General features: G+C 48.6%; 1 protein-coding gene across 2 annotated transcripts in view; it reads left to right on the top strand.

Annotated features, from left to right (window-relative positions):
- The window catches only part of ADCY2 (adenylate cyclase 2), a 378139-nt gene that overhangs the window by 356560 nt on the left and 9558 nt on the right, over positions 1-12021 (top strand). Inside the window, exons 21-22 of one of the 2 annotated variants that reach the window (XM_072958874.1) lie at positions 181-327; positions 2058-2165. In XM_072958874.1, coding sequence (XP_072814975.1) covers positions 181-327; positions 2058-2165 — 255 coding nt within the window. The remainder of the gene's footprint in view (positions 1-180; positions 328-2057; positions 2166-12021) is intronic. The other variant, XM_072958875.1, reaches the window with a different exon arrangement.

Raw genomic sequence — 12021 nt, 5'->3', positions numbered from 1 at the left:
CGCTGGAAGCCTTGACCTGTGATCAGTGGCCGGTGTCTAGGATGGCCTGGGACTGCAGTGGGGCCGGGGGACTGGGCGCTGGCTGACTCCTTTACCAGCCCTAAGTTAAAGAAACTCTTGGATGAAGACCCTGCATGTTGAAAAGTTTCCTGGTGCTCAGCTCTCCTCTCCCCCCGGCAGGAGTTATACCACCAGTCCTACGACTGCGTCTGCGTCATGTTCGCCTCTATTCCGGATTTCAAAGAGTTCTATACAGAGTCAGACGTGAACAAGGAGGGCTTGGAGTGTCTCCGGCTCCTCAACGAGATCATCGCTGACTTTGATGATGTAGGTACTTCAGAGTTACCCTTGATGGGCGGGGGGAAGCTCCAGGCCCACACGCTGGCATTCCTGTGGGCTGGCAAACCTGAAGGTGGCCTAGTATCTTGGAATATCTTAAACTTGCCTTTTGGCCTGATTTCTGGTGTTGGGCGTTAAAGCATTTTGCTCTGTTCAGGTCACTGAGTCGTTGGGGTGAGGCAATCACATATTATTTTTAAAGCTAGCATGAGTGCTAGGAACAACTACCAACATCTGTTCAATAAATATCTACCCAGTGCGCACGTGGATTTTCTTGAAAGCCTTGAAGTCCAAGGAAAATACTCGCTCATCTCCTTATATGTAAAAAAATAATGAATATATTTATCACAGTAGATTATTGGCATGTCTGTCAGATATCAACCTAACGGGGGTGTGGGTGGCATCCTTTATTATTGAAAACCAATAGGCATGGGGTGAACTGTATTTTAAAAGGGACAAAATGAATGTGTTAGATTCTGAAACAGATGTCATTTCTCAATGTTCAATTTTCTGCCTACAAAGGCAACAGCGCATTTCGTGTTCCAGTAAGAACAAAGAGACCTCTCTCTGGGTTTCAGGATGTTGCTACCACACCATTCTTAACAATATTGTGCAAATATAGGAAAATTGACATCCGTGAACGTAGCTTCATCGTGATTCGTGGAACTTTGAAATACAGTGATGAAACTGTGTCATATGATGGTTTCAGGCCAACCTTCTAAATGTCTCGTGGGACCTGTGCATTTCTCACTGCTGCTGTCGCCATGAGGTTAACTCAAGGCTCTTGGTGAAGTAATGACACTAGACATCTCCACTCGTATGCCCCGTTCATAGTGGAAAACGGTGGCACGTTTGCTCCAGCTGCCGCTCAGTAAAATAAATGTTCTCCAGTACCAGGGGGTGAGTGACAGTGTTTGTTCAGGTTGGCCCGGCTCAGGGACGTGTGACAGTGGGCTTTATCACCTATCTTAGATTCTCTAACGTGTGATCTGGAAAGAATCTCCTCTGAAAGCCGGGTACCAAGGAAGGGTCAGGAAGATGCTCCCAGCCTTCTGTTAATGCCATTCTTCTCCTGAGCAGACACAGAATCTTCCAGAGTTTCCCTCATGTGTTCTCCCACCCAGTCTTTCTCTTCCCTACGGCTTCTATTTTGACCTTTCCTCCGTCCCCTAACGAAGTGGATGGGGAGGAGCCCAGTAGGAAGCTGGTTACTGATGCCAGAAACTGGGACAAAGGTTACTAGGGTGAGGGCTGGTGGGGGAAGCCACTCTAGATCTCTGTTCCTTCCACTCCCAGTTTCCAGAGAGCCAAAGCCAGTCCTCAGCACTGCGGTTGGGCGTACATCACCGTCACCATGCAAGGAAGACCCCACCCACTGAATCCTGCTTTTATATTTAGGCCCTTCAGACACAGAGGGGGGTATTTATTTGTGGTCATTATCACCCACATCATCATTTATCCTATTTCCTTCAGTAGCAAATTCTGAAAGGCAATTCATGTGAATTAGAAGCAAATCATTGTCCTGCAGTTCCTTCCAAGGGCACGCTCTTTGTGAAATGCATGAAGTGTTCTTTCCCAGCGAAGCCCAAGGTCGAAGGGTGAATAGGCGTGTCAAGTTCACGTTACTGTGAAACTGGAATTTGAGAACGCCTCCAGAGCGTGCTTGGCCTTGGGTCGGCAGCCGGTGGAGTAACCAGATGACTGTCATTGCTTCCCAGCTGCTGTCCAAGCCGAAGTTCAGCGGAGTTGAGAAGATCAAGACCATCGGCAGCACGTACATGGCAGCGACGGGTCTGAGCGCCGTGCCCAGCCAGGAGCACGCCCAGGTACAGACAGCGGCCCGCGCCTGAGCGCCGGCCCCGCACACAGGGCGCCCGAGCCACAGCCAGAACCGTCAGGCAGCGAGTGACCCACTGAGCTTGTGCCTTGTGTTGCAGGCACAAGCTCAGCCTCAGGGATTAAGGGCTCATGAGAAAAGATGAGAATCCGGGAGGCTTCCGAGGGTCTGTTCGCAGAACTCCTTTCTCTGGCGGACAAGGTGGCAAAAACCAGCCAATCCCATAGCTGCTCGACACCAGATAAATACACAGGAAAGTCGCTTAGAGCTGTTTACATAGAGGGGGGGCTCCTGGTCTTCTGATTTAAAGCAGTGTGGTTGGAAAATAAGCTGACCACCTCGAAGTTTGGTTGAAAAGGAAATTTGGAGAAAATTGAGCATCACCTAGGGCTTTTGAGGATTTTGTGTCAGGTTGTGCTCTGTTTCTGAGTGTGTGGGTGGGTGTATGCTTGGAAACTCGTGGGTCAACAAACAAGACGCGCCTTTCCCCTAAGGACGGCGGGCTCCCTGCCCGGCACCCGCTCGCTTTCCCGCGGGGCTGAGGCGGTGGGCGCCGCACAGAGGAACAGAACTTTCCAGAGCACAACTTGCTGTAGGCAGGTGGAGTCCCCCAAAGGGAGGAGGAGCTCAGCCCCCACGTGCCCAGCTCGCCCCCCACCCCCACCGCCCGTGGCGGGGCAGCAGCTCCAACAGGGCCGCCCCCGCCACGAACGCCGGGAGGCCGTCCTCTTCCCTCTTAATGTTCTGGGCCAGAGGCTGGGCCGGGAGACGGCTGCGTCACAGTTAACACCGGTATTTTTCCAAGTGAACAGGGTAATATGTATTCCATGTCCTCTCCTCAGGCGTTGGCTCCCAGATTATTGTTTTTTTCTTTTTTTTAATTTTATTTTTTATTGAAGTGTAGTTGATGTACAGTGTTAGCTTCAGGTGTATGGCAAAGCGATTCAGCTGAACATACGCATATATATACACGTACATGTATTTTTAGATTCTTTACTATTATAGTTTATTTCGAGACATTGAATATAGTTCCCTGTGCCCTACAGTAGGTCCTTGTTGTTTATCTGTTTTATATATAGTAGTGTGTATCTGTTTATCCCAAACTCCTAATTTAGATGATTATTTTTCAATGCACTACTTTAGGGATAAAGAGAAGAAACAGGCAGTAAGGTAAACCTGGGAAGAACCCATCTCGGGTCCTAAGCAGCGCCCTCCCAGGCCGTCTTGGCGCCCGGCGCAGAAGGAAAAGCGGGCACCCCTGTTTACGTGGGGTTGTGTATCTTTAAGGGTTGGGTTTTTATTGCCAGAATGTTAAAGTGTTGAAAAACTGCTGGGAATTTGTAAAATAAAGATATTAAAATGCACAACATTATTTTAATTTCAAATATCTTATTTAGACTCCAAGCAGAACTAATTCTGTTTTTACTTTCCTGGCTTTAGTAGAGGAAAACATACTTTTCAACACCTTAAATAATCTGGAAAAAATTATCCGTTAAAAGAGTAACATAAAATTATGTGTACAGGGAGGGACGTATCTTCTGTTGCCCCGGGCTCTCAGATGCTCAGCACAGCCCTGTCAGAACCCGGTTCAGGAGTCGTCCCAGGGCCGTACTAAACCCCGCAGGCTGGACAGCTTAAACAACAGAGATTGGTTTTGTCAGAGCTCTGGAGCTGGAGATCCCGCATTGAGGCCCTGCGGGCAGGGCTCCTGGTGAGGGCGCTCTTCCTGGCTTGAGAGAGAGGGAGGGAGGGAGGGAGGGAGACCTTGTGGGTAGGACTTCAAGATAGGAATTCGAGGGGGCACAGTTCAGTTCACAGCCTTGTCTTTATTGAAATTTCAGTATTTTAGTTCATTCTGGAATCTTCTGCATTAATGTTGATTTTCTAACCATGCTGTAGGGTACTCTTTCTCATGATTTTGAGCTTTTGGGTGTCCCCTTAAATTCTGCACCTGAGACGAGTGCCTCGCTCTCTTTGCCCTCACCCCAGCCCTGACCCAGAGGCCTCTCCAGCTCGTCTCCCCTCCTGTGGGCCACTTGGGGCACCTGACCCAGTCACCCCACCTCCAGACCTTAGCTCCCGACAGCCTTGGCAAGGATCCGCAGAGGCACCAGCACGTGAGACCCACCCAGCACTCGGGGTCCGTGGGGTGTCCATCCTCCATCATCCCTTCAGTCTACCGTGTCCATCTGTCTCCCTGGTCCTGACTCTGCCTCCACAAGACTCTGGTCTCCTAGATCCTCACCCAGTGTCTCCAGGTCTGTTCTCTCCCTTCCCTAATTTTTTGCACAGTTTTTGGATGGATAGCCCTCACCCCTGACCCTCACCAATGCTGATGTGAGACATTCCACTCTTAAAGATCAGGAAGCACTTCCAAATTCCAAAATCCAAGTCAGATTGCATTCCATCTGTTGCCTCTGATAGAGCCGGTGGCCGCTTCCTCTGGGAAGTCCTCTCCCGCTCAGCTTCCAGGCCCTTCACTTTCATGCATCCTCCTGCGGACATTTCCCTGTTCTCTTCCCAATCCCTCCTCCTCTCCATCAGGGATCTCAAGTACGACTTGGTCTACCCACCTGTGTATTCACCCCTGCCCAAACCATCATCCACCTTCCTCACCACTGGGCCACACTGGGGTCTCACATTTCCAGCTTTCCAGGGACACCCAGCTCTCTGACACCACCCACACCTTCTTGTCCTCTCCACTCCCAGGACAGGGCCCCCTGACCCACCTCCTCCCTCTCCCTCCAGTGTCCTCACCAGCCCTCAAACATGCACTGTGCTTTTGTGCCGAACAACAGCAAGGTCTACTCAGATGGCCTTCAGGCCGGGTGCACCCGCCACCTGCATCAGAGCCACTTGTGCTGGTTGCTGGGCGTGGTCTCCAGACACCTAGGAGTCGGAGTGGGGGTGGGAGCTGGAAATCCCATTTCCGCAGTTTCCCCAGGCGATTCTGATGTGCGGGGAAGACACCCTGTTTTCAGATCTCACCCAACAGCAGCACCACGGCTCCCTCTTTCGTAGGAGCCTCTCCTGCACCCTGACCGGGGCAGCCTTGCCTCACCCGACTTCCTGCGTCTAGACCCTGTTTCCTTTCCTCCCACGTGCTTTCCTGCTTACATGTCGATGTGCATTGCTTATCCAACATCCAGGTTGTAGCAGGTGCCGGGTCTTATGTGGTGTTCCCAGAGTCCCCAGCAGGGGGCTCTGTGCAGAGAGATTGCACGTGCGGTTCCATGAATGATCAAGTGCATGCCGCCCTACTCCCCCGAAAGCATCTCACATCCCTCACTCCGTTGTACAGACCTGCTCCTCCAGTGCAAACCTTCTCCTTTTTCTCCTGCCGTCTTTGAACACCTACTAAGTGCCTCTGGAGTCTTTACCTTAAGCAAGCATAGGAGACGCCCCACCGCAGCCCTTTCCGCAGAAGGAGAAGCTGAGGCACAGCCATGCAGTAGCTTGCCACGGATTGTAGCGAGAACAGGCCGCTGCAGAGCAGGGCGCAGGGTCACCTCTGTCCGTCAGCAGCTCTCGGGCTGCTTCACCCCCTCCTCTTCTTCACCAGCCCCCACCAGGCTGGCGTCTGCACCCACGAGTTTGTATCTACACCACTCACCCACTGCTGCTCCCAGCCCCGCCTTAACAAGGCACTCCTTTCACAGGCGCCCTCATCACCCGCACCCACAAAACCTGGCTTCTCAGCTACCCTGGGGCTGCATCCTGACTCCTTCCCCGTCACCAGTGTTAGTAAATGAGTGTTTGCCGTCATGGTAGGGCGGGAAGAGCGCGACTTTCAAGTGAGACTGCGCATTCCTTACCGTCAGAGCTGAGCTTTCTGCACGTCCGTGCCCTTTATATACAACGGCGATCATACTCATTTCACAAGGCTGTTGGGAAGATGACATCAGTATGCAGACTGCGCCGTGGCCAGAGCAGGTGACACAGATGCCAATGGAAAGAATAATACAGTGGTGGTCTGGACAGTTCCCTATACTGACACCACTGCCTCCTCCAGCAGGGGAGATAAAAGGGTTCGGGGGCATAAATGAAACACGATACGTCCTCACATCCATGCAGGGAGTTTTCACTCCATAGGAGCTATTTTTATTTAGACCATTTCGTTAGAATCTTGGTAAGATCATCCTAGAAATATTTAGAAGTGCACTGAAAACCTTCTGAAAGTTTATTATGTTTAATTGGGATAACATGCTTGATAAATATTAACGTGGGTATTAGTTATTTTTATGAGAAATGAACATCCCTTTTGCCTTTGGCAGCCTACCTGTTTCTCTAGTTATAAACAAAAAACTTTCTAGATATTGCTTATAAACCAAAATTTTCTATTTATTGTTTAGCCAAATACTTAGTTTGGCAACAAGATACGTTCAATTTGCCAAATACAATGGGTTTTCAAGGATTCATGTATTTTTCTTAAATACAAAAAAGAGGCAAAGTTATCTGGATAAAAGCCTTTAGAAATTCAGCTTTTGTTCGTAATCACCTCAGCACTTCCTGCTCGCAGGCGGAGCATGAATGCACAGGAGCTTGTCGGCACCTAGTCGGAGCAGGGCTTTAAGTCTGCCTTGTTGCTTCATTTGTGTTGTTTAAGTGAAACAATACTTTCTCATTTTAAGCTCAAAGGCAGCGTGACTAAATGGTTGGTTGTGTTACGTGTAACAACTGATTGTGGTTTTTAAAAGAAGCAGGCATTTGTCAAAAAATAAAATGTTCCATCGAGAGGAGACTTGGATTCCAACCCCACTCTCCTAGTCCCACGAGCTTGCAACAGAGAGACAGATGTTCCACGATGCCCGTCGGTGTCGGTAGAACCAGGGGCTTGCGCACCTTGGTGGCCCTTTGTTTTCCCATCAGGAACTCACTCCTTTCCAAGCCCCACGGCAGCCCCCTGCTTGTTCCTGGCAATAGCCTTTAGACTTCAAGCCCTGACAGCAAACCTGTGGTTACAAGTATGTTTTTCTTGACTTACATAGACTTTTCTTTAAAAGGACGTCTCAATTAAAAAAAATAATCATTGCCTGCTTCTCCTGAAAATTGTTAGATCCCTAATGGTCATTCCTGGTGACAACAGTCATCGGCTGGAGCAGAGAAGTAGCTGCTCCATTTGCACTTGGCGCCTTCTCCCCAGTTTACCACACTCCACACCATTCCCTATTGCCCCGTTCCCTCGGCTGCACTCTGGAGCCACACCGACTCACCCCCGAAGGGACTTTGCCCGCCCTATCGTAAAGGAAGTCCATCCTTCGTGCCCAAATCAATGAATGGGGTTAACTCTGGTCTTAGCAATTACATAAATTGGTTTTGATCTTCTAAAAACAAATTTTACTAAGACCTTAAGTAAGTCAAAAGCAAAGTACAGAGATGAGAGCTTTCCTTTAAACCCATGCTTGATTGTATTTTTGCTGTGATAAGCCAAACCTCTAGCTTTTATTCAGTTTCAAACAGAGTGATGCCCATGGCCAGTGACACTTTGGAAGGAAATAACTTGTGGTGTCAGAATAATGGGGAAGGGAAGAGGCAGAGAAGCAAGAGGTAACAGGGAGCTTTTATTCCTATCCAGGTGTGAGTGCTGGTGCTTATTAAAAATTTGTAAGCATTTGGGTTATTGCTCTTTTTTATTATTTTATTTAAAATTTTATTTTAAATTCTCTATTTGGAAAAGGTTTCAAATGAGTTTCAAAGTTTACTTATTTATTACATGCAAACAAATTTGACAGTGGGCCAGGGGTGTGGGTGGAGCGTGGTTGCTGTTTTGCAAGCACGACTTCCCGCTCCGTCTCTTTCTAGCTGAGTCCGCCCCGTAGACGTACCACTGCGGCTAGCGCTAGCATTGCTCTGTTATTCTGCTCCCTCCGTCTGGCAAATCAGATCCCGGGCTCCAGTGAGCCGCTCGTGAGATTCCTGAACCTGCTGGCTCAGTCTGTGAGCCAAACCGAGCTGACCGACAAAGCGCGGAGCAATGAACTCCGCTCATCCACATGCACGGGGTCTGTTTTTCAGCGCCCTCTCGGCCTGAATTAGGAGCTGCTTGGCTGTTGGGGATTTTGTTTAGCTAGCAGGTCATCCAGCAGACATTTTCTTTACCTGCTATGGCAAGTGCCAGCTCCTGGTTAGTGACCGCCCCTCTGGAACTGCCCTCCGGAGTTGACAGTCTGGGAAAAGTCATGTATGCAAACAGCAACTCCAACGCTGGGTGAGCATGGATGGTGTCTGGGAATGTTAGAGTGTCTCAGCTGGGCTGCTGTGAAAAAATGCCATAGACCGGGTCACAAACAAGAAACATTTATTTCTCATGGCTCTGAAGGCTGAGGAGGGCCCTCTTCCTGGGTTGCAGACGGCCGTCTTCTCTGTGTCCTCACGCGGTGCAGATGGAGGGCAGAGAGGGGAGGCAGCTCTCTCCAGTCTCTTCTTACAAGGGCACTAATCCCATTCATGAGGGCTCCACCCACCTGACCTAATCACCTTTCAAAGGCCCCACCCCCTAATACCATCCCATTGGGAATTAGGCCCCCACATGTGAATTTTGGGGGAACACAGACATTAGGACACTCCACCAAGTTGACCAGGGAGATGTCATGAATCATTCTCTGCTCTTCTGCTGCTGGTTTCTTAGTAACTAAAGTGTGTGTTGAAACTCATAACCATAGTTCCCTTTACTGGAAAAAGTAGAAGATAGTTTTGGTCCCTGCTGAAATGAAAAGCAATATTCCAGCGCTGCCTATTTTTGCACAAACACCAAAGCTGTCGTGGTGCCTGGGAAGCAGAGAGAAACGCCCTCCTGCTACTAACAGGAAACAAAAACTGAAAGAAGAACCATCACTCTTTGCTGTACAGACCGCAAAGCTAAAGGGTACTTAACATGCCAGACACTTAGGTCATTGTCAAAGCCGTAAGTCTGTGCAGGATGCTCCGTGTGTGGAGGCGGGAGGAGCAGGGGTCCTACACTGGGGCGTAAAGCAGTTCTTCCTGCCGTTTTCCTCTCAGATGCCTTTCACCTCAAGCAAAGTCATGTGCTTCTCTAACCCACCATGAAGGAAACCAAATAAGTCCTGGGCCCCACGGGTGCAGACTGAACACGTTGTCCCCATGAATTCATCTAATCTTAGCCACAACCCTACGAGACTGGTAGTTATTGCTTCAATTCGCAGATGAGAAAACTGAGGCACAGAGCAGTTATGTGACTCAGCCAAGGCCATACAGCTGATGACTGTAGAACCTGGAGCTGAAGCCAACATTGTCTGACTCAAAAGTGCTAGCAATTATTTAGTGAACTTCTTGGTTTTAGCAAGTAGTGATCAGAGAATAACCAATGATCCTAAGAAATTAAAGAAAGGGGTGAATGAGAGAAGCATGGCTGTGGGAGATGGGCTTGGGAGCTGAGGAATCAGGATGGAGGGGGCTGTCTGAATCTCAGGTTTCCAATTTAGGGATTTGAAATTGATGACACCATTAACAAAAGTACAGGAGTCAAGAATAAGAGCTGTTTATGGGAGATTCAAAGATCATATTAGTTTTAGACTTCCAAGTTTGAGTTTTCACTAAGATGTCCAAGTAGAATTCCAGTCATCCACATGGGTGGTGGCTAGTTCCAGAGCCATGAATGAGCAATTCTTGGTTATAGTTCTCCATCAACAGAGTCTCTCTAATTCTCATCATCCAACCCATCTGTCTCCATTTGAGCAACAAGACAATCAAGGAAAACTGCTTACCTATTTGTCTACATGTCTGTGCGTATTTTATTTAGATCTGTCCCTTAAGAAGCTTACAAAAATGAGCACAATGCAAAAATACTTTTAAATTAATAGACTAAAGTGCAAGGAACCTCAAGGATAAGATAGAAACAAAAATGAGGTGATGCAATAAAATGCAAATCAAATAGCAGAGCTCCGACCACAATCTAAATGTGAACAGGGAAGAAGGCAAGATGGCAGAGTCTAATTGTCTAACATAAGTGTAGCCACCCCAGCTTTCTTTTCACTTCCATTTGCACTGAACACCTTTTTCCATGCCCTCACTTTCAGTCTGAATGTGTCTTTAAATTTGAAGTGAGTCTCTTATAGGCAGCATATATATATGGATTTGTTTTTAATCTTATCAGTTGCTCTGTGTCTGGAGTATTTAGTCCATTTACATTTAAAGTAAGTGAAGACTGAGGACCCTGCAGTCAGACTACCGGGCAGCAAAGCCTGGTTGTACCACTTACACAAGTTACTACCCTCTGTGTGTTTCCCACTCCCATCTGCATAATAAGGATAAAGACACACACACCTTCATGGGTGTCACTGTGAGGATTAAGTACATGCATACATACACTGTTCCTATTAATTGTTCTGAAATTTCCAGCAGCCAACATAAGTGCAATGTTTTTGTGTTCATAAAGTGCGATCAGATCACTCATTCGTTAGTATATTTGGAAACGAGGTGAAGTCAAGTTGAAGTTGGATGCTCCACTGGGCACCTGACCCATGCGAGAGCAAATAGGCCCTCAAGACCATAAGGACGGGTCTGTAGTGAGCAGTGTGCTGGGTGACTTCCTCACGGAAGATGGTTTAGCACATTGAATGGGAAGGGATGTTTGCTGTAACATCCCTTAATGCATATTTTAGTCAAATACATTCTCTGGTAGAGTGAGATCAGGTGGAGAACACTGTGTCCAGCTTATTCCAAGTTGACTGTAGAGGAATCCATGGATGACCCAGGAATCAGGCCATTTTTCATAAACATTACTTCATGCCCCTGAGTTTTGGTAAACACCGGGAAGCTGTGCATTCCAGTCCTGTTCTCCAAAAGGTGCCTGAAACGCAGGTGTTCTGAGCGCCGAGGGGAGAGCTGATCTTCACGATGACAGTCAGCTCACCGGATCGGGCTGACTTCCTTCAGAGGGCTGTGAGGTCCGAGCCATACTCCCGGGAGTCCCAGGCAGAAGAACCGAGTGCTCCGTAGACAGCGGTTCTAAACCTTCAGAATCAGACAAACACCAACATAGTAGGTCCTCCGTGAACGTTTGCTGGATGGAGTGGGGGCAGAGAGGGAGGAGAGGAGAGGCCAGGAGAGGGGCCTGTGGGCACTTCCCCTCGGTTGTCACCAGTCACTTGGGTTATAAAATAACCTCAGTAAACATGCATTGACTTTAAAAAGCTGTGTTCCTTGCATGTCGAGCGTCCAAAACAAACAGCTTGCAAAATGTGTTCCAGGAAACTGAATTAGTGGTCTCACTGTATAGCTGGAAGTCAGTTAAATATTTGGAAACGGGAGAAATTATTTGGATCACGGGAGAAAACGCTGAGTCTGATACTGTCACCAAACATCGCTCAAAAGCTCAGTTATGAAGCCTTTTTGAGCTGAACTTGAACTGGGCTCTTCTGGAGACTGAGCAGAACTGTCCCTAGGTTTCCTGAGCCCAAGCGAGTCAGTGACGCTGGATTTAAACCCCATTCCCAGAGCCCAGCCTCTCACGTACCACTGAGGTCACGTGACACCTGCCAGTTACGCCTGCCACGTGGGAACAGCTTGGGCAGCCGTTTATCAGGGAGTGAAGTTTGCTCGCTGCACCTTGGCTCCATATGAAACGCAGACCGTTTCTCCCGCGGCCCATCTGCCCTCCTCGCCGGGACAGTTGGCATTCTTACCGCCTGCTGATTTAACAGTCCGTGCTTCCCATTAAGGAGCAATGTTTTCTAACCAGCTGCATAAACCTCCAAACGTGTCTCTCCCCTAAGCCGTGAGGTGGGAAATACTAGCAAGCCCTGATGGAAAGCATAACTCTTCTAAGAAGTGACTCCTTGCCCGCCCACCGAAGGCGGCCGACCGTCTGCTTCGCACTTAGAGTT

This window comes from Vicugna pacos, chromosome 3, assembly GCF_048564905.1.
Source record: "Vicugna pacos chromosome 3, VicPac4, whole genome shotgun sequence".
NCBI classification, from domain to species: Eukaryota; Metazoa; Chordata; class Mammalia; order Artiodactyla; family Camelidae; genus Vicugna; species Vicugna pacos.
Note: the sequence above shows the minus strand (reverse complement) of the source record. Positions and strands in the feature narration are given on the sequence as shown.